The 18405-nt window shown below is 53.4% G+C and overlaps 10 protein-coding genes across 10 annotated transcripts; 4 read left to right on the forward strand and 6 right to left on the reverse strand.

The window, feature by feature from the left end:
- Nucleotides 1-874: 874 nt before the first annotated feature.
- On the forward strand, nucleotides 875-3303 carry C7974DRAFT_325115 (alcohol oxidase p68). The gene is made up of 6 exons (XM_046138962.1): nucleotides 875-972; nucleotides 1018-1296; nucleotides 1347-2430; nucleotides 2480-2616; nucleotides 2666-2837; nucleotides 2892-3303. The coding sequence occupies exons 1-6, from the start codon at nucleotides 955-957 to the stop codon at nucleotides 3197-3199; spliced, it is 1998 nt and encodes a 665-aa protein (XP_046002686.1). The 5' UTR covers nucleotides 875-954; the 3' UTR covers nucleotides 3200-3303.
- Nucleotides 3304-5856, reverse strand: C7974DRAFT_325117 (C6 transcription factor-like protein). The gene is made up of 2 exons (XM_046138963.1): nucleotides 4491-5856; nucleotides 3304-4433 (listed from the first exon to the last, which is right to left on the reverse strand). The coding sequence occupies exons 1-2, from the start codon at nucleotides 5755-5757 to the stop codon at nucleotides 3799-3801; spliced, it is 1902 nt and encodes a 633-aa protein (XP_046002687.1). The 5' UTR covers nucleotides 5758-5856; the 3' UTR covers nucleotides 3304-3798.
- Nucleotides 5857-6624: 768 nt separating this feature from the next.
- Nucleotides 6625-7393, reverse strand: C7974DRAFT_10343 (uncharacterized protein). The gene is made up of 2 exons (XM_046134883.1): nucleotides 7212-7393; nucleotides 6625-7150 (listed from the first exon to the last, which is right to left on the reverse strand). Exons 1-2 carry the CDS (start codon nucleotides 7281-7283, stop codon nucleotides 6764-6766), a joined length of 459 nt encoding a protein of 152 aa, XP_046002688.1. The 5' UTR covers nucleotides 7284-7393; the 3' UTR covers nucleotides 6625-6763.
- A 142-nt stretch (nucleotides 7394-7535) lies between these two features.
- On the reverse strand, nucleotides 7536-8225 carry C7974DRAFT_348435 (uncharacterized protein; the record flags this gene model as incomplete). Its single annotated transcript, XM_046139410.1, has 2 exons — nucleotides 7536-8085; nucleotides 8136-8225. The coding sequence occupies 2 exons, from the start codon at nucleotides 8223-8225 to the stop codon at nucleotides 7774-7776; spliced, it is 402 nt and encodes a 133-aa protein (XP_046002689.1). The 3' UTR covers nucleotides 7536-7773.
- A 478-nt stretch (nucleotides 8226-8703) lies between these two features.
- C7974DRAFT_299322 (uncharacterized protein) lies at nucleotides 8704-9633 on the reverse strand (the record flags this gene model as incomplete). The annotated part of the gene is made up of 2 exons (XM_046137738.1): nucleotides 8704-9342; nucleotides 9397-9633. The coding sequence occupies 2 exons, from the start codon at nucleotides 9631-9633 to the stop codon at nucleotides 8704-8706; spliced, it is 876 nt and encodes a 291-aa protein (XP_046002690.1).
- A 273-nt stretch (nucleotides 9634-9906) lies between these two features.
- Nucleotides 9907-11833, reverse strand: C7974DRAFT_10539 (uncharacterized protein). Its single transcript, XM_046134923.1, has 3 exons — nucleotides 11569-11833; nucleotides 10485-11518; nucleotides 9907-10432 (listed from the first exon to the last, which is right to left on the reverse strand). The coding sequence occupies exons 1-3, from the start codon at nucleotides 11708-11710 to the stop codon at nucleotides 10019-10021; spliced, it is 1590 nt and encodes a 529-aa protein (XP_046002691.1). The 5' UTR covers nucleotides 11711-11833; the 3' UTR covers nucleotides 9907-10018.
- A 408-nt stretch (nucleotides 11834-12241) lies between these two features.
- On the forward strand, nucleotides 12242-13922 carry C7974DRAFT_407651 (surfeit locus protein 6-domain-containing protein; the record flags this gene model as incomplete). Its single annotated transcript, XM_046143256.1, has 3 exons — nucleotides 12242-12259; nucleotides 12315-12407; nucleotides 12459-13922. The coding sequence occupies 3 exons, from the start codon at nucleotides 12242-12244 to the stop codon at nucleotides 13920-13922; spliced, it is 1575 nt and encodes a 524-aa protein (XP_046002692.1).
- Nucleotides 13923-14140: 218 nt separating this feature from the next.
- C7974DRAFT_10472 (uncharacterized protein) lies at nucleotides 14141-15458 on the reverse strand. Its single transcript, XM_046134905.1, has 3 exons — nucleotides 14874-15458; nucleotides 14540-14805; nucleotides 14141-14490 (listed from the first exon to the last, which is right to left on the reverse strand). The coding sequence occupies exons 1-3, from the start codon at nucleotides 15164-15166 to the stop codon at nucleotides 14360-14362; spliced, it is 690 nt and encodes a 229-aa protein (XP_046002693.1). The 5' UTR covers nucleotides 15167-15458; the 3' UTR covers nucleotides 14141-14359.
- Nucleotides 15411-16361, forward strand: C7974DRAFT_382568 (acyl carrier protein-like protein). Its single transcript, XM_046140686.1, has 6 exons — nucleotides 15411-15754; nucleotides 15813-15830; nucleotides 15882-15962; nucleotides 16013-16061; nucleotides 16111-16149; nucleotides 16199-16361. The coding sequence occupies exons 1-6, from the start codon at nucleotides 15536-15538 to the stop codon at nucleotides 16204-16206; spliced, it is 414 nt and encodes a 137-aa protein (XP_046002694.1). The 5' UTR covers nucleotides 15411-15535; the 3' UTR covers nucleotides 16207-16361.
- Nucleotides 16362-16681: 320 nt separating this feature from the next.
- On the forward strand, nucleotides 16682-17886 carry C7974DRAFT_299541 (vacuolar protein sorting-associated protein-like protein 74; the record flags this gene model as incomplete). Its single annotated transcript, XM_046137757.1, has 4 exons — nucleotides 16682-16942; nucleotides 16996-17242; nucleotides 17290-17783; nucleotides 17836-17886. The coding sequence occupies 4 exons, from the start codon at nucleotides 16682-16684 to the stop codon at nucleotides 17884-17886; spliced, it is 1053 nt and encodes a 350-aa protein (XP_046002695.1).
- Between the last annotated feature and the right edge of the window lie 519 nt (nucleotides 17887-18405).

Raw genomic sequence — 18405 nt, forward strand, 5'->3', positions numbered from 1 at the left:
GTTGCGAAGACCTGATGCGGGTTTAACGTCACCCCCGTGCGCCCCCCGCTGATAGTTTCCGAGCTAATGTCGTCCTACGCCATAACCGCAGGAGGTTCTCTTCTCGCCATTAACATGTCGCATAGACAAGTAAGGCTTTGACACCGGATGTCTGTTTGTACGAACTTTAAACCGACGAGGCAGTCGCTGCTGAGTTTATCCAGCTTTCATGTTCAATCTCTCACCTTATTCGGTCCGTAGGGAGCTTCCGGTAACTCCATACCCACGTCGTCAGCAGCCTGGCTTCGGATCTCAACGCTGTGATTCGATGCTCCAAGCACTGGCAGACCCGGGTCCGCAATTATCTTGCAAACAGTGTAACCGTGTCCCCTGACAACTCCAATCTGACTGGTCGCAAACTTTCTCCGCATCTCACTACAGTAGCAAGCATACGAGTCTTGCATGGCGGATCCTGACAACCCTGGCCATAGATCCACTGCGTTGGAAGCGCTCCATCAGCCGATGCTATGAACCAATCATGCTCGTATGCCTCCACCAAGATTGTCGAGGCCGAGCGCCAGGCGCAGCGGATCCGCATGCAACGTATACGTCTGTTGTGGACATAGCCGCAGACTTGTTATCCGGCCATCTCTATTGAGACTGCACATCGGTGGCTAGCCATCCTAGGACGATGGAGTACCTGGTCTGAGGCTGGAGACATGTACCATCCCCTCATTTCGCTCACGCAGGATCTAGATACTGCCTGGCCATACCCTTGAAAACGTCTAGTGTCTATACTCATGTGACATATCTCCTTGATGCCGAAAAGCCAAAAAAGCGGGGTTTGGTGGCTTTAAAAGATCGTTCTTCCTGCTGCAATTGCGCAATCATGCCCAGTTGGCTTTGTACTCCTGTGGTGACATCTACAGTGGTCAATACTGAATTGAATAAGACTTGTGCCTGGTAAAAACCAAGATGACGATCCCAGATGAGGTATGCAGCTTGTAGCTCTACTCACTCAGCGACTGACCATGACAGGTTGATATCATCGTTTGTGGTGGAGGTAGTTGTGGTTGCGTCGTCGCTGGGCGACTGGCAAACCTGGACCATAACCTCCAGGTTCTCTTGATTGAGGCGGGCGAGTCGAATTTGAACAACCCCTGGGTATTCCGACCGGGTATCTACCCGCGTAACATGAAGCTGGATAGCAAGACTGCCTCGTTCTATTATTCACGGCCTTCCGAATGGCTCGACGGACGTCGAGCTGTTGTGCCTTGCGCGCATATCTTAGGAGGTGGATCCTCCATCAACTTCATGGTAGAGATTACACGATTGCATGTTTGCCACTATTACTGACAGCTATCTAGATGTACACTCGCGCATCTGCTTCCGATTATGATGACTTCCAGGCCAAAGGCTGGACAACCAAGGAGCTTATCCCACTCATGAAGAAACATGAGACCTACCAGCGCTCCTGCAACAACCGTGATATCCACGGATTTGAAGGCCCGATTAAGGTTTCTTTTGGCAACTACACTTACCCCATCAAGGAGGATTTCTTGAGAGCCACCGAATCTCAAGGCATTCCTACCACCGACGATCTCCAAGATCTGGTGACTGGCCACGGAGCTGAGCACTGGCTCAAGTGGATCAACCGTGACACCGGACGCCGGTCTGATTCTGCCCATGGATACATTCACAGCACTCGCGCCGTACACCAGAACTTGCACCTCATGGTCAACAACAAGGTCGAAAAGGTTATCCTCGAGGGTGACCGCGCAGTCGGTGTCCAGGTCGTTCCTACCAAGCCTCTGTCCCCTGCACAATTGGCCCCCAAGATTGTCAGGGCCAGGAAGCAGATTATCGTCTCTGGAGGTACCCTCAGCTCACCGCTCATTCTCCAGCGATCCGGCATCGGTGACCCAGAGAAGCTCCGCAGGGCTGGCGTCAAGCCTCTTGTCGACCTCCCGGGTGTTGGTCTCAACTTCCAGGATCATTACTTGACGTTCTCGACATACCGTGCTAAGCCACATGTCGAGTCGTTCGATGACTTTGTTCGAGGAGATCCTGCAATTCAGAAACAAGTCTTCGACCAGTGGAACCTGAACGGCACAGGCCCTCTTGCTACCAACGGTATCGAGGCAGGTGTCAAGATTCGCCCCACAGAGGAGGAGCTCACACTTATGGACAAGTGGCCCTGTCCAGAGTTCCGGTCCGGTTGGGACAGCTACTTCAAAGACAAGCCCGACAAGCCTGTCATGCATTACTCCGTCATTGCTGGTTGGTTCGGCGATCATATGGTCATGCCGCCCGGGAAGTTCTTTTCCATGTTCCACTTCCTGGAGTATCCGTTCTCGCGTGGTTCGACTCACATCACCTCGCCTAACCCATACGATGCTCCCGACTTCGATGCGGGTTTCATGAACGATAGGCGTGATATGGCACCTATGGGTACGTACTGACAAAGCCTTCACGAGAATATAAGCTGACAGGTGAATAGTTTGGGGATACGTCAAGTCTCGTGAGACAGCACGCCGTATGGATGCGTACGCCGGTGAGGTGCAATCGATGCACCCATTCTATGCATTCGACAGTCCTGCCCGAGCAAATGATATGGACCTGGCCACCACCAACGCCGTGAGTAGCTTCCCCCTTCTGATTGTGGCACATGCTGACCATATTGTAGTACGCCCTTCCTGGCAATCTTACCGCCGGTATCCAGCACGGCTCCTGGACCATGCCACTCGAAAAGGGCAAGGCTCCGAGCCCAAGCTTCCTTAACTCCAACTCGCAACATGTCCTCGAGGATCTGCATTACACCAATGAAGACATCAAGCATGTCATAGACTGGGTCAAGCGTACGCGATACTCATCGTCTCGTCTCTTCATGAAACTTACTGACATACTCGTAGGCCACGTTGAAACCACCTGGCACTCTCTTGGCACCTGTTCCATGGCGCCCAAGAATGGTAATAGCATTGTCAAGCATGGTGTGTTGGATGAGCGCCTCAACGTGCACGGCGTTAAGGGCCTTAAGGTTGCTGACCTGTCGATCTGTCCTGACAATGTCGGCTGCAACACGTACTCGACTGCGCTGCTCATTGGCGAGAAGTGCGCTATGTTGACTGGTGAGGACTTGGGATACAGCGGTGCAGCGCTTGACATGAAGGTGCCCACTTATCATGCACCGAGGGAGGTCGTTGGACTGAGCAGACTGTGATTGACTCGTGGGAGGCATGTCGCTCTTTGGTACCGAGAGGTCAGATGGGAGGTATGTGATTGTATTTTCAAGCGTCTATGCATATCGAATGAGAATGAGCCTGTTTGCAATGTTACTCAGCAACACATGTCCGACCTAATCTGCTACAACCCTGTGACAATGTGTCTCTTGACACTGTACCTGATGTAATCGCAATGGTTGTATAGAGTAGATAGCACCGGCACTACTCGTGAGACAGATACATTATCATTATGTAATAGTTAGGATATCGTACTTGACGATATCCTGGTTGTTTTCCATATCGTTATTAGGTGATCCGCGCATCGTTCAACCAGCTCCCTTCATATCCTGTAAAACCGAGAGATTTACGTTCGGTCGAAATGTCCTCATAACATCCATTGCTGCCCTCAGTCGAGACGCCTTCAGCATGTCTGACTTGGACTGCGCAAAGACACACTCAAGGCGACTCCAGCAGCACGGCGGTCTTCAGCATTTGCTGGGTACTTTGGCATCAAGTTTCGGTCCGCATTCTCAGGCCAGCGAGAAGTTGAATCCGCCACTTCTTGATAATCTTTGTACGTCTGTACGACGACAGTTCTTCAGATGGCAAAGTTCGTCATGCCGGAAGGAGTGTCCCACAGAGCCTCCCACGAGAAGTCGAATGCGTTCGGGTCCAAGACATCGGAAAGTAGAAAGTTCGTATCGTCGAATGCTGGCACTGGCGGAACCTCAATACCAGTGTCGTGTCCATTTAGCGGGGCCACACTTGCAATCTCGGTCTCGGACGGTGGGGCAGGCTCCCTCGAATTCAAAGATGCAATCCTAGATACTGGCTCCGCACATCTCTCGAGACAGTAAATTGCCAAATCCCAGTCGTAGTTATCAAAAGCATGTTGGATGTGCGCAATGACCCTTTGGAGTCGGTCTACAGATGTATTGCGTAACTCCGGATCCTGAGTTTCGACTGTGCATCGGAGGGACACTGTGATGGCATGAACTAGAAGATGTGTCACGTATGGGAGCCAGAAATCATGGAACTGCAGTTCGCCAAGTGAAAGCAGAAAGTCCAGGACTGCCGAGGAAGCTGTGCGTAGCTGATGCATTCTGTCTCGTCCAAGTGTACTGTCGCCTTCTAAGACCGCAGAGCGCAGCGTCACGCGGGCAAGAAGTAGGCGAGTGGATAAGAAACAGAACCATAGGTTGCTTGATCCCGGCTGATTAGGAAGAGGGAGCCCTACATTCTGATCAGTATATAAGACTGAAGGAAACCGCGATGTTTAACATGACTCACATGTGGGTAACTGAGCCTCCAAATTGTTCAGCTCGCGTTTGAAGTAGGCCACTTGTTGTGATAATTGCATCCGGTCCGGTTCGATTTGGTAGATTAGAGGGATAATCGACCCCACAAGCTCGGTCAAGGCGCAGAAGTGGACAAAACAAAGGGTGGCCTGTTTCTGTTGTTGATTCGCCTTATGACTAATAAGTGAGCTGACTGTCGGTCGTGGCACGTCATAGTAGCCCTTCGTGATATGCGGAGGCCCGCCGTATGCAACACTAGACCACGTATCTGTAATGAGTACGCACCACCACAACCGAACTCGCACGGATCTCTCGTTATCCGTTATATGCCACTTAGTTGGGTCGCGATGCAGGCCAAATGTCTGTGCAAGCGAAACAGTCTTACCGCAGAGCGTAATGTTGCCAACAATAGAAACAGACGGGCGGCCGATTTGGTCGAGAATAGCGGTTGATATTGTCGACATGCCTGGACTCAGAAAGTCTTCTAATGTTGCCGAGATAGCTTTGTTCCAAACGTAATGCGCATCTGGTTTTGGGTGCATCTTCAATGTCTCCGATCTTGTCCAAAGCGGTGATCCGTGAGCATAGATGACACACATAAGGTTATTTGGAGCCTTATCAAGCTCGCCATTGCGTAGCAGCGCACACATCTCTTCATCCAGAACTGGGAAGTGGTAGTGGAGATGCTTGAAGTATAGCTCTACAACCTCGCGCTTGAACGGGCCCATGATCTGCTCGAGGATGTCCAGCTGTGATCGCCCACATCCGCTGCCAGGTGGTAGTCCTGTCCGAAATCTTGGAACAGTAAGGTACACGATTGGATCTTGTACGTCATGGTTGAGGGTCTGGTACGTCGATGTCTCCGCAGCTTCACCCCCCGGCTTGCGATGCTTGGCAAGGTGTCGATTGAAGATGTCAAGATCCTCGGCAAGATGCGATGCCATTATGATGGATGCAGATGGGTTATTTGTGGCTTTATGCAGTACAGGTGCTGCACGATGCCGCAATGGGCCACCTTCTATTCCATCGTCCTGGCTGATTCTGCGGCGTTTTGCAGGTTTTCGGTCACTGTTATCTTCGGTTGGTGAACTGGTCGATGATTCCACATATTGACATCTTAACCGGCGTTCTCGACATGATAAACATGGCTCTCCCGGGATATCGATATGACAGCGAATTTTGCGCGATCGACATCTGGTGCAGGCGGGCACCTTGTGCGAACGATATGGCCGGTTTTGAATGGGCGCTGCGCTGGCCATCAATATGTGTCGACTACGTCGATACTAGCTCTTAAGCCCTTTCTCATGTGTCTCGGTAGATGTTGCTAAGAATGGAGTTTTCTCCCGGGTCAGTATGCGATTGTTGAGATGAGGGTAAAAGACTAGGCAGGTGACTAGATCACTCGCGGAGGACTAAGCTTACTCCGGCTAGCAAAACCCCAGTTGCCGATTGCCGAACACTCTACTCCACCATAGCTCCTACTTACTCTACAACTCCATGGTAGGTACAAGTTGCACAATGACTAAAAGCTACAGATATCATAATGCTACGTGATAAAGCTTTTTTCAATTACAGTGTATGAGATAATGTTATTCACTTTTGTCTTCAGCCATTATTACGGATATGCGTACCTAAACTGTTTCAGCTCACGCTACGGCTGATCAATGGACAGATGGTCTTCACGTTGAAATGCTAGATCTATGCACGCACATAAGAAGTTCATGCTCTTCGAAGCAATGGTGTGTATGGCATGCTGGTTTACTTTTTGCGGCATGGAAAAGTGTGGCTCGATGAGATTCTAAGAACCAGCCCGAGAAACGCCTGGCAGGGCGTCGCTATGCAGATCAAGTTCAATTGGCCCATTGTGTACAGCATGAGGATAGTGGGTCGCCTTACATGCTTACTGGGTGTAATAACGATCACCGGAGGTTTTTTTTCTGTTACCGATGTGATCAAAGGCGTGCTTGAATTAGCTCACAGTGACTGATTTCCTTGTCATGTAGTTTTCTCGTGTAGAACCACGATTATATGTGAAAAGTTACTCGTCCCGTTGCCGAATGAACAGTTTTTCACATATATATCGACCTTGAAACCAACTCTGAGCTGCCCGCCGCATCAACACCTACTTGATCACAAACACCAATATGCACAGACTCAACCTGATCGGGAAGAATCTACGGCCTTGTGGAGTTATCGTTCGTGAAGTCTCACAAACGCTGGAGGTAATGACGAATAATTCAGAGAGATCTGTCATTCAAACAGCTACTACAAAGCAGCTCCCTTCGCGGCCAGTCCCTGTAGGACAGCAGCTGCCGCTAACGTAGCTGCAGTCGGCTTATCACCTGACTGAAAGTATGATCCAGCTGCACCAGCAAGAATAGTCACCAGCAATCCAGCAATGCTTTTGTCATAGATGTCGAGCAGCCCTGTCTGAGCCCACTTGTAGTTCAAAACAGCTAAGGGCACCGTCAGTTTTGAGGCCTGTAACAACACAGACCGAATAATAAAACAGGAAATTTGGGACAAAGGACGGAGCTTACCCATCATAAGGAAGAATCCGCTGCCCTCGTACCAACCAGCCTTCACAGCACCACGAAGGGTGGTGGGTAGAGCACTAATAGAAGCATGCTTGAACTGCTCAAGGCCCTTAGACTTTGCAATTGTCAGTTACTTTGTCTCATTGTCATTGGCTTACGGCTTCTGCAAAGCTTACTGTGTGGCCAAGAGAAAGCACGGCATGGGTTACGGCAGCTGCGAGGAGCAGTGGGTGCTTTGAGGTAGCCATCGTCAGGTGAAAATGCAATCAGTATTCTTGGTGTTGAATTGTAGTGTCAAGTGTACTCTTCTATTACTTGACAACAGAAGTGTATGCAGATATCGAGAAAGTCGGCAAAGTCGAGCCGGAGGATACGAGTCGGTGTATTGGCGAGCTAAGGCCGAGGTTCTTACCGCTTTTGGGTTCCCCACTTCTCTTAGTGCAGGTATCTCGGCTCCAGCTTCGACTGCACGTCGTGCGATATCTGAAGACATGCTAAGTACCGTTGACACGGGTGTGATGTGCGGCCCTGGATCGTCTGGTCTACAAACGTCATCACTTGTCTTACGTGCGCGGAGTCTTCTGGATTTGAGCTCGATTGAATTGCTACCCTCCAGCAACCTCTGACCTGTGAGTCGTGAATAGTTCGCTTTCTCGCCAAAATATTTCACCACATCAGGCTCGCAAACGTAGAAATCGACCTAGAACCCCAGGTCGGTAGCACTTCGATCGTTGCCCATCAGCCACTTTTGTTGGCCCCATCCTCTTGCACAGGAACAGTCGCTGGCAATACGCCCGTCGCAATGACATCGAAGTCCGAGGTACCACCAGCAGCAGTCGCTGGAGAATCGTACGGCCCTGTGTGATCCTCCGATTTGGCTAATTCGTCCGCTTTCTTCTCTGTCCAAGCAACGACTTCCTGCACGACTGTCTTGACACCCTCCACAACACCCTCGACTGCTTTAGCTGTGGATTCGATTCCGTCTGTACGTTGGCCGAACGGGGTGTTGAGGCGGTTGAGTGCTGGTCGAGTGGGCTCCCCGCCTTGGGACTATAGTTCTTAGATGCGATCCAGCAAGTAGATGAATGACGGCAGCTCACTTCTTTCGTATTCGCCATTTTGTCTTCTGTGTTTCCTTGATTTGCGTTGTCTGGATCGGCTGAAGCAGCTTCCATGGCCCCAGGCCGCATGCTTTGCGTAGCAAAAGCGTCGAGCGCTTCAGGCCCCATCACAGAAGTGTCTCGTCGTGTGGAAAACGATGCTGGTTCTGGTTTATCGTCTTAAATTCGTAGTGATCCCAAGTCGTGAGAGGTTGAGACTGAGGTTGTTGACGGCGCAAATTCAGATATAAGGCATTACCTGTTTGTGCAAGCAACGTTCTTGCAGTGTTTGTTTGTTGTCATTGCAGCGACGTCATAGCAATTATTAGAACGACAACGGGTAGCCAAGTAGCTCTTTCATTGTTTGTGTGTGGCCTTGTGCAGTCGCGTGACACATCGCTTTCTTCATCGTTAGGCCATTCACAAACTGCAACAGTGAACGTTGCAGGTAGTGACGAGCACGTGATGGATTTATCAAAGAAGACCATTGAGCGAGGGTAAAGACTTATTGAAACAGGAAAGACTACGTAAACGACCAGCCATGATATCCAGAAGTAGAGGATCAGGGCTACGCTTTGAACAGCTGGGCTGTGACATGACGGTCTCCAACCTGCTCTGGCGACTCGACGACAGTGTTGTGGTGATCGAGATCGCCGGCCCTTGTATTCTCTCTTCGTCCCCAGAGCTCCTTATGTGTGTATTGTCTGCCGTTTACTGGTGGTAGTCGCTGAACGGACCTCCTCCTGGAAGCACCCGGTGCATCATCACCGGATTCTTTACGGCCTGTACTTCCGGGTAGGTTGAGGAAACGACTCCATGCTAGCTGGGCGCTCTCCAGTGAACTACTCGCGCGAATAGTCCGCAACACAGCTGGGCTACCAATGAGCTCGCTCTGCAGCATGGTGATCTGAAGTGAGTTGATGCTCTCTTGTAGTACCGCAACAGCCTGATTGACCGGAGCATTCATCTCACGGTGCCAGGCACGACCAAGTGAGATGAGAGACGTACTCAAATTGGGTATTGATGAGACATACTCAACATATGGGGCCGAGAGATCTGTGGTATTCTCGGGGATGGGTGCTCCCGTCGGCAGCGTTGAAGGGAGGACCATGCTGGAGCTCATGGGAAGGGTTGGTGTCTCAGGCAAGGGTACGGTGGTGTTGGAATTCGGGTCGGCTGTTAAGCTCGTGAGGTTCAGCCAGGCTGTCTGCACATATGTCAGCGACACGAACATTGAAGTTACGTTTGTAGCCAACTAGACCTTGTTCGTATCGATTTGGAACTTTGACTGCAGGACTGTACTTGTGATGTTGTTTATGAGGTCTGCGGTGCTCATCTGGCCGTTGCTGCTACCGAAGAAACCCCAGCCTCTGTTGGGATTTTTTAGGTCTCCAATGGTACTCGCCGTCGTTTCAATGACTGCCCTCAAGTTGGCAAGATCCTGGACGGCTGGCGTGGCCATGGCAACGGGCGCGAGGATGATGCCAGTGACGAGCATGGCGGCCTGTATGAACACCGTGAACATAATAGCTAGCTAGCGGGAATTGTGGTTTGGTAATGAGACAAAACGATGCTAGTCGCTAGGTATGCTTTAGGTAAAGGTGTTGCTGGTGGTCGGATGTTGGTCGGACAATGTGGCATTGACGCAGAGTTTTTGAGCTGCTAGTAAGAGCAAGGCAGGTAGTGTGGACGCGACTACCTTGTGGCAACCCAGTGTGAGGTCGCTGCCTCTCGTGCACACGTCAGGTCCGGCAGCGACGTCTCTACAAAAAAACACCGCATCATGATGGGATTATCAGGGGACTCGGCTGATGGCCTTGGGAGCGTTACCGGAATGTCTGTGACTTCTCTTGCTTACGGTCCTTATTGCTATCATGCTTGGCTCAGTAGTCGCCTCTGTCACCTCGTGCAGCAGCCTGGGCTCTCTCATACGCTCTCCACCACAATCCTATGTTAGCTGCTACTAGCAAATCCATCATCTTCAAGCCTTCATCCTCAAGGATGATCTTGCCCAGCTTTGCCTGCTTTCCGCCAAAGCCACCACCGGCAAATTCTTGGCCAAGAGACAGATCCAGGCGGTCCAACGAACTCCTCGTGTCTTCCACTTCATCATCAGGAACGACAGATAACGATGAATTGTTACGACTATGCCGCCCTCGCCTGAAGAAAGATGATCGCTTAGATGTCTCCTCCCGTGGCGACGGTGCAGGAGCGGCACTTGGGAGGTTGAATCTCAATTCACTTACAGTCGCAGCTGCAGGAGCTGCACCTTGCAGTCCAGGAATCACATGACGACACTAAATGTAAATCAATAATTGAAATGTAGACGATAGCCAATTCTCAACACACCTTCAAAGTACCGCCGCTGGCACCTGTGATGAACTCGCAGCGCCCGTTCCACGGACTCGTGAACACATAACCTCGAAAGTTCGACTGTCGTTCAGAGACTTGAAGTGTCCCATATGCTTGATCTTCCCTTGTTAAGAAAGACGGTGAGGGCAATGGCTGATGAATGGACGGGGCATCGTCGTGGGCCCCTCTTGAAGTGGGCCGACTTGGGGTCCTATCGTAAGAACCACTTTTTCGATGACCAAACCCGCCGCCCAGATGAGAACCCTCCATCCACAAACGACGACGGAAGACACTGCTACTCCGCGAGGAGGGCTCCGGGCAACGATCTGGGGTCGGATACGGCGAAGTGTTTGACGTTTGGTAAGATCGCACTGACAAGTCGCTAGTCCGAGTAGGCAATGAAGGTCGCTCGTCCACGTCCGAATGGAGGAATTTGGAGTAGCCCGGATTCGAGATCTCAATGAACATTGGGGCGCCTGGTTTTCTTCTTGCAGCAGCCTCACTCAGTCCTACGGATGAAATCTCAGCGATGGTTGGGTCATCTATGCGAGCAACATTCCACTGGGCTCCGGATGATGGATCCCTTCGAATGAGAGTAAGTGATATGCCAGTGGGCCTAGTGCTCCCTTCGGGTCTTCGTGGTTGTGTTGGCGGCAGGCCATTCTCCGTCTGCAATCGACTTGAATCGTAGGACCCACGTGGTTCGTACGCAGCGCTCAGCATTTCCGGTCGGTGAGCATATTGGCCTGCACTTGCATTCTGCCGATTGTCGAAGTCTGCGATAGGAGATAAGGTTCCAGGTACAGGCTTTCGCGCAGGTGCAACCGCTGGAAGACCCGGAACAGCCTTTCGTTGGATGAACGAGGCAGCTCCTCGACTTGCATCATCAGGATGATTCGAATCCTGAAATCCTGAGTAGTTGATGAGGTTGGTATCGTGAGGGTGTTCCACATGAACAAAGTAGAGAGAGCTCGTGATGTCCTCTGCAGTGACCACTTTCTCCCGCGGTTTCATGGGCGAAAGAAAAACATCTATGTTAAGTCAGACTCAAATCAACCATATCCGGTTGTGACGCCTGTACCTTTGCTGCCAGGCACTCGAGCAATGTAGAGCACCAACGGGTCGTGCTTCACGTGGGTTGGATTTCTAGGATATGCTGGAGGATTGGATGCAAGTGCTGTGAGTGTGGAGAGAGATTTTGCATGTACAGCCGTCGACGACATCTGAGCGAAAGCAAAGCAGCGGAGCAGGCGGAACGATAGAGATGTGACGGTTGCTTAGTAGACACTACGGAAGGCAGGCAACGTTAGCTCGCAGATCATATATGAGGCAAAGCAGCTGAGGTTGTGCTTGCGTTTGCTTCGGTGGCTGTGCACGCGTCCCCAGGTTTATCGTGTTCAGCAAATGTGCGTGCAACACACGAGCAAGGTATGAGCCGATCTGCGTCAGTTGGCCAAGGATATTATCACCATGCAAACGAGGCTGACGCTTGAGCGAGCCCGATGCCAGTTGGCCAGTTGGGCACAGTTTGTGGCTGGCTCAGAGAGGCTGGTGGGCTCGACAGTGGGTCGTTGGCCCGTGCCCCAGGGCGGTAAAGAACCAGAACCAAATATTTCGCATTTCCAACGCCAAGAGTTCGATTTTGAGTGCACACGACCTCGCCGCTGCAACTTTCTACGCCGACGTCACGGCTCGTAAGATAATCCCACGCTCAGCAAATAGAGAAGCACGTGCAATTTGCTTCCTCTGTCAAGATGCCTGATGACCTTGAGGTACGTTGCAGGAAGACGCCCCCGCACCGTGCTTGCCGCTGACTGAGAGCTCTAGTCAAGACTGAAGAGCCATGCCCGGGCCTTCGAAGGACTAATGTCGTTGATTCCAGCCAAGGAGTACTACGGGAAAGACGAGAGCATCACAAGTGTATGCATCTCCGCGCTAGTGGAACCAGCTTTTCGCTGACATACTTCGTAGACGCAATGGCAAAAGAAGAAGAAGCAAACCACCGAGGAGCGTCAGGCTGCTAAGCGGGCAAAGCTGGATCCCGCATCGCACAAATCTGCCCAGGACGTTCTGGACGAAAATGCACGCAAGCGAAAGCGCGAAATCGACGGCGAAGTCGATGACGATCTTGTCTCAGAGGCACCCTCTTCGGACCTTGATATGGACATCGTAAAGGAGACACCGCTGGAAGGGATAAAGAAGCTGAAGAAGCAAAAGACAAAGAATGACGCCGACACCGCACCTGAAGAGGTTGTAAAGGAAGGCCGAACATTGACCAAGGCTGAAGTCAAGGCCGAGAAAAAGAAGGAGAAGAAGAAGGAGAAGCAAGCGACCAAAAAACAGCAAGAGGAGAAGCGGAAAGCTTCGCAAGCTGAGTTCAAGGAAGGGCTCACTGCGCCCAAAGAGACGAAGAAACCCCAGTCAAAGACCGTTGATGAAGATGAAGACGAAGAGGAAGATGATGGCCTTGAAGACCCAGAGGATCGTATCGAAGCCCTAGATGTTAGTGGTCTTGTCGATGTTGAAGAGGGTCAGTCCACCGCTCCTACCACTACTGCAAATTCCAATATTTCAGCAGCATCCGATGCCTCGTCGTCAACCTCCGTTGCCGAAGAAGCGCCCACAAAGGACGCAAAGAAAGAGAAGAAGCCACTTCAGATTGATGAGAAAAGTCAAGAAGAGTTCCGCGCACGATTGAACGCCAAACTCGAAGCAATGCGCGCAGCTCGTAAGGCCGACGGACCCGACGGACGACCCGCAAAGAACCGTGCTGAGCTCATTGAATCCCGGCGGAAGAAGGAGGCGGCCCGCCAGGTTGCAAAGAAAAGCGCCCGCCAGGACGCCAAGGAAGACGAAGCGCGCCAGAAGGCAGAGGAGCAGCTTGCAAGGATAAGAGGCGGATCAGGCTCTCCCTCCATCTTCCCAGCGCGATCACCCGAGCGTGAGCGCAACTTTAACTTCGGCCGCGTAGCCTGGGAAGACGGGCAGGAGCTCGAAGGTGGCCTGTCCAAGTTCCTCGACTCGCGCAAGAAGAAGGGTAAGTCGGACACCAAGACTGCCCTGGAAGCCGCGCAGAAGAAGCAGGCCCGCATCAACGGCTTCGACGAGACAAAGCGCAAGGAGATTCAAGAAAAGGAGCTCTGGCTCAACGCCAAGAAGCGCGCCCAGGGCGAGAAGGTCTTTGACGACGTCAACTTACTTAAGAAGAGCCTGAAGCGCCAGCAGAAACAGAAAGACAAGAGCAAACAGGAGTGGAAGGAGCGCCTTACCAATGTCACTGAGGGTAAGGAGAAGAGGCAGAAAAAGCGTGAGGAGAACCTCAAGCAGAGGAGAGACAGCAAGGGCGTAAAGGGCAAGAAGAAGGGCGCACCAAAGAAGGGTGGCAAGAAGCCGGCGAAGAGACCGGGCTTCGAGGGGACCTTCAAGGGGAAATAGATGGCTGAATATATATGGGCGTGGAACGCGATGTGTATGATGAAGTGGGCGGGGACAGGAAAAGAACCATCTGGGAAGCACCGCGTTTGAGCGTGCATAAAATTTGGGAGGCATTTTGGCGTTCGATATCCCATACAGTGGCTGGCATTGTCTGGGCGTCACGGAGTATATACAGCGATAAATACTATGACGTATTTCACCGGTATCACACGCTTTGCTTTGACCACAACTGATCGAGATAAGTGCACTGGCTGGCTCCGGCATTTTTCACTCGAGACACCATGCAGCTTGAGGTTTATTGAACTTGAAACTCGAGTTTACTCTTGTACAATCACAGTACAACCACAAAAGAAACTAATTGCTGAGCGAGACATGGCTACTCTCTCACTATGTACAGACCCCGAGCACCGTTCTCTCCTTCGCTGTCTGCTTTCTCGTTATCTGTAAGGCGCGTCTGCGCGAGCAGCGGCTGCGATCTCAGGCTCCCACTTGTCTCCGTTGGCCAACAACTTCTCCTTGTTATAAAGCAGCTCCTCTCGTGTCTCGGTGGCGTACTCAGCGTTAGGGCCTGCATATCATTAGCGACCGAATGGCCCGTGTGAGTTGAGGAGTCTTACTTTCGACAATGGCATCAACGGGGCACGACTCTTGGCATAGACCGCAGTAGATGCACTTTGTCATGTCGATATCATAGCGTGTTGTCCTCCTGCTGCCATCCATACGCTCCTCGGCCTCAATTGTGATAGCCTGCGCCGGGCAGATAGCTTCACAGAGCTTGCAGGCAATGCAGCGCTCCTCACCAGTCGGGTACCGTCTCAGGGCGTGCTCGCCACGGAAACGGGGGGAAATCGGGCCTTTCTCGAAGGGGTAGAAGATGGTGTATCTAACCATTCGTCAGAACCAGCTTCCCAAGCCTCCTGTCGAAAAGGAGGGCGCCAATTGAGCACTTACGGGGGCCTGAAGTACTGTTCTAGCGACACATACATGCCGCGGAACATCTCCATGAGCAAGAAGTACTTGCCGGCCTTGTCCAGCGCCGAATCGCCCTCATCCCACTTCTTCTGGGGCGGTAACCGGAAGCCAGGCGGGGGCGGTCCTGCAGGCGTGGCAGCGCGAGCAAGCGTTGTGCTGAAGAAGGCGGCGGTGGCGGGTGAGGCGAAGCGCGGCGCGAACTGGGACTGCCGGAGCAGTGTTGTGGCCGATGGGCCACGAGCCAGCATCGTCAATGGCTTGGTGCTGGCCATCGTGGGCGCGTGCGAGTAGTGTTGGCGGCGGTGGAGGGTGTCGAGTTGATACTTAGCAAGGAAATCGGAAATCGGTGGTTGTAAAGGATTCCCTGTGATTGGCCGGATGCGGGCGTACGACGAGAGGCAGTCCTGGAGGCAAACCTGGGTTGCAGTGCGTTGGAGGGTGATTGAATGCACTTGCTTGGTCGGTTCGAATCTTCGAGGGGCCTAACACCATGTGGTGGTCTGGGTCGCTCCTTCCTCGTCGGGTGCGCATCATGACCAAAGTCACATGACCGGCATAGCTTTCTTTGCAATCGTCTAGCATCATCAACCGCAACCACCCACCCGACCCATCGCCCCTCGACACGCTCGAATCCGCCCACCATGTTCCGCACAGCTCTTCTCAGGTCCGCCCGGTCCGCCGTCCGCGCTGCTCCCCGATGCCAGGCCTCAATGGCCCGCCCAGCGCGCGCCTTCGTCCAGCCCAAGCAGATTGCTCCCGCCGCATACTTCCAGGCCGTACGAAGCTACGCCTCCAGCGCCGGCTTGGCGCAGGAGGAGGTCCAGGGCAGGATTCTGGACTTGCTGAAGAACTTCGACAAGGTACGAAAATGCGTTTCTGCGACGGGGAACGAGGACAGCGCAGCTAACAGCCATGCAGGTCCAGGACGCCTCGAAGGTAGCTGCCCGTTGGTGTGCAATTTAGTGGTACAAGGCTCACGCATTCTAGCTCAACGCCGAGTCGCACTTCCACAACGACCTCGGTCTTGATAGCCTCGACACCGTAGAGGTCGTCATGGCGATTGAGGAGGTTAGTCGCATTTGCAGCACTCGCGCGGAGCAGGTCTGACGGTAGCACAGGAGTTCAGCATCGAGATCCCAGACAAGGAGGCCGATGTCATCCACAGCGGTACGTGTTGTCTGGCGCCAGCCCAGTCTGCATGCTAACGATGTCGCAGTCAAGCAAGCAGTGGAGTACATCCTCCGCCAGCCCGATGGTAAGCCGCCCTGCAGCCGCGACTCCAAGATGGCTACTAACACGCGCAGCTCACTAAATGCTAATGGAGCGCTGGGTGATGGAAACGCTGGATGACGATTGGAGTGGGATGGATTGTCGGGTCTGCCGACATTGTTATATATTTCCCTGCGTGTAAAACAGCTCTGGGACGGCAACAAGTACTTTTGATAGAAACGAGGCTATCCACTTTCACGCTTGTGCGCCGTGTCCCGCGCGATTGGTGATGCTGAAGGCACCGTATGCTCAGGCCGGAGCCCGCTCGCCGACGCTGAGCTGTAGCACACGAGAACACGATTCTCAACACAGTCTCACCCAAGCGTGCCGTCGCCCCCTCGCCCCCTCGCCCGCTGTGCCGTCCTGCTGCGCTCCTGACACCACCCGCCCCGCAAAAATCGCAGGCCCCGATCTCGACAGGTGACGCGCATGCGCCCAAGCGCCGCCGACTCGACCTACGCCCAGGAGCACCGCCCATAATTTCAGAACCACCCCCACCCGCTCCACAACCACTCGTGATGGCTTCGACGTCCGGCGTGGTGCGCCGGCGAGGAGCTGGTGCGGCGACCGGCAACCCCGAGGACGAAGGCAGCCGCGTGGCTTCACCTGCGCCCAGGAACGACCGCGACCGCGCGCCGGAAACGTCCTACGAGAACTCGGAGAACGGCCACAAGATCGCCTTCGACCCGCGCGACATCAGCGAGAATGCCGAGCGCAGCAAGCAGCCGAAGCTGACGCTCATGGAGGAGATCATCCTGATGGGGCTCAAGGACAAGCAGGTGCGTGGCCGCGGGAGCGCCCTCGACGGGGCGCGGGCTGATCGTGAGGCTAGGGCTACCTTTCCTTCTGGAACGACAACATCTCGTACGCGCTGCGCGGATGCATCGTCATTGAATTGGCCTTCCGAGGCCGCATAAGCATGCAGAAGGACTCGTCGCGGCGGCGCTTCCCGCTCGCAGACCGCGTCATTGAGGTCGTCGACGACACGCTGACGGGCGAAGTGCTGCTGGACGAGGCCCTGAAGATGATGAAGTCGAGCGAGAAGATGAGCGTCAACTCGTGGATCGACCTCATGAGCGGTAGGCAACCCCCCGCGAGCACGGCAACGCCGGACTGACCAGCGCAGGCGAGACGTGGAACCTCATGAAGATCGGCTACCAGCTCAAGCAGGTCCGCGAGCGCCTCTGCAAGGGCCTCGTCGACAAGGGCATCCTGCGCACCGAGAAGAAGAACTTCCTGCTGTTCGACATGGCCACACATCCCGTCGCCGAGGGCGCAGCAAAGGATGAGATCAGGCGTCGCGTGCGCAACCTCCTGACCAGCCGCACCATCGTGCTCGCCGGCAGCCAATTCCTCCCCGAAGAACTGGAGTTCCGGACTCTGCGCACCGTCGCCATGGTCTGTGCCGCCTACGCCGCCAACGTGCTCGAGAACGCTCTCACCACACTGGGCCACGAGGCAAGGGAGCGTGCATTTGCGCAGGTCGACGAACTACTTGCAGAGTACTCGCAATGGCCGTTTGCAAGAAGAGCGGGCGGCAGTCAGGGAGTCGGCGCGAATCTGGGGCAGCTGATCAACGACGAGATCAACACCGGCAAGGACAGGGAGCTGCAGATGGAGGTGAGTTCACGGTGCATTGGGCTCTTTCAGGATGTCACTAATGAACTTCCAGGTGGTTGCTGCGTGTCTGAGTGTCTTCACAAGGCTCGATTCTCTCCTCTAAGGCGCAATAACTTGTCACAGGATGTTAACTTCAAGAAGGGTCCCGTTCTCGTTCTTTGGCCCGAGAGCTCTTGCAGCTTAGGGAACGTGAGTGTCGGATACATAGCAGAGACCGAGGGCACCAGGGTCGGACCCAGCTTATGATGATGTTTCTAGATGGATGCGGTCTCTTCGTTCATAGCGTTGTGTCCGCTGCAAAACAGTCTGGCGGACACGGGCGTTGGCTGTATGGTAGCAGCTTTTTCTGATTGAAAGCGTATAATGCACAAATTGAATCTTCTGCTCCCAGCGCTGGCAGCGTCTGTCGGTGACGGAGATGCAGTCGAGCGACAGGCTGCGGTCATGCTGCTGGCCTCCGGATCGGCTTCCGTCGTGGCACAGTGGTAGTGGTGGCGGCCTTTGCCTCAACGGCAATCACGTGCATTCACACGCGGTGTCGTCACGTGAGGCAGTGCGAGTGTGCAGACCCCAGACACAGCATAACAGTGGGGACGAAACTGGGCCAATGCAGGTGCATGTC

The sequence above is a fragment of the Boeremia exigua genome (genome assembly GCF_020726555.1).
Source record: "Boeremia exigua strain MPI-SDFR-AT-0100 chromosome Unknown C7974scaffold_1, whole genome shotgun sequence".
In the NCBI taxonomy this organism is placed as follows: domain Eukaryota; kingdom Fungi; phylum Ascomycota; class Dothideomycetes; order Pleosporales; family Didymellaceae; genus Boeremia; species Boeremia exigua.

What these genes read in the sequence shown, in the direction of transcription:
- C7974DRAFT_325115 (XM_046138962.1), top strand. An exon ending in GCGTGATATGGCACCTATGG is followed by an intron (nt 2,431 to 2,479) that starts GTACGTACTGAC and finishes ACAGGTGAATAG; the next exon opens with TTTGGGGATACGTCAAGTCT. An exon ending in ACCTGGCCACCACCAACGCC is followed by an intron (nt 2,617 to 2,665) that starts GTGAGTAGCTTC and finishes ACCATATTGTAG; the next exon opens with TACGCCCTTCCTGGCAATCT.
- C7974DRAFT_325117 (XM_046138963.1), bottom strand. Translation starts at nt 5,757, where the DNA reads ATGGCCAGCGCAGCGCCCATTCAAAACCGGCCATATCGTTCGCACAAG. An exon ending in GGAGGCTCAGTTACCCACAT is followed by an intron (nt 4,434 to 4,490) that starts GTGAGTCATGTT and finishes ATCAGAATGTAG; the next exon opens with GGCTCCCTCTTCCTAATCAG.
- C7974DRAFT_10343 (XM_046134883.1), bottom strand. Translation starts at nt 7,283, where the DNA reads ATGGCTACCTCAAAGCACCCACTGCTCCTCGCAGCTGCCGTAACCCAT. An exon ending in TGCTTTCTCTTGGCCACACA is followed by an intron (nt 7,151 to 7,211) that starts GTAAGCTTTGCA and finishes ACAATTGCAAAG; the next exon opens with TCTAAGGGCCTTGAGCAGTT.
- C7974DRAFT_10539 (XM_046134923.1), bottom strand. Translation starts at nt 11,710, where the DNA reads ATGTCGTCGACGGCTGTACATGCAAAATCTCTCTCCACACTCACAGCA. An exon ending in TCGAGTGCCTGGCAGCAAAG is followed by an intron (nt 11,519 to 11,568) that starts GTACAGGCGTCA and finishes GACTTAACATAG; the next exon opens with ATGTTTTTCTTTCGCCCATG. An exon ending in CCAGCGGCGGTACTTTGAAG is followed by an intron (nt 10,433 to 10,484) that starts GTGTGTTGAGAA and finishes ATTTACATTTAG; the next exon opens with TGTCGTCATGTGATTCCTGG.
- C7974DRAFT_10472 (XM_046134905.1), bottom strand. Translation starts at nt 15,166, where the DNA reads ATGGCCAGCACCAAGCCATTGACGATGCTGGCTCGTGGCCCATCGGCC. An exon ending in GAACAGTACTTCAGGCCCCC is followed by an intron (nt 14,806 to 14,873) that starts GTAAGTGCTCAA and finishes ACGAATGGTTAG; the next exon opens with ATACACCATCTTCTACCCCT. An exon ending in CGTTGATGCCATTGTCGAAA is followed by an intron (nt 14,491 to 14,539) that starts GTAAGACTCCTC and finishes AATGATATGCAG; the next exon opens with GCCCTAACGCTGAGTACGCC.
- C7974DRAFT_382568 (XM_046140686.1), top strand. Translation starts at nt 15,536, where the DNA reads ATGTTCCGCACAGCTCTTCTCAGGTCCGCCCGGTCCGCCGTCCGCGCT. An exon ending in TCGTCATGGCGATTGAGGAG is followed by an intron (nt 15,963 to 16,012) that starts GTTAGTCGCATT and finishes ACGGTAGCACAG; the next exon opens with GAGTTCAGCATCGAGATCCC. An exon ending in GGCCGATGTCATCCACAGCG is followed by an intron (nt 16,062 to 16,110) that starts GTACGTGTTGTC and finishes ACGATGTCGCAG; the next exon opens with TCAAGCAAGCAGTGGAGTAC.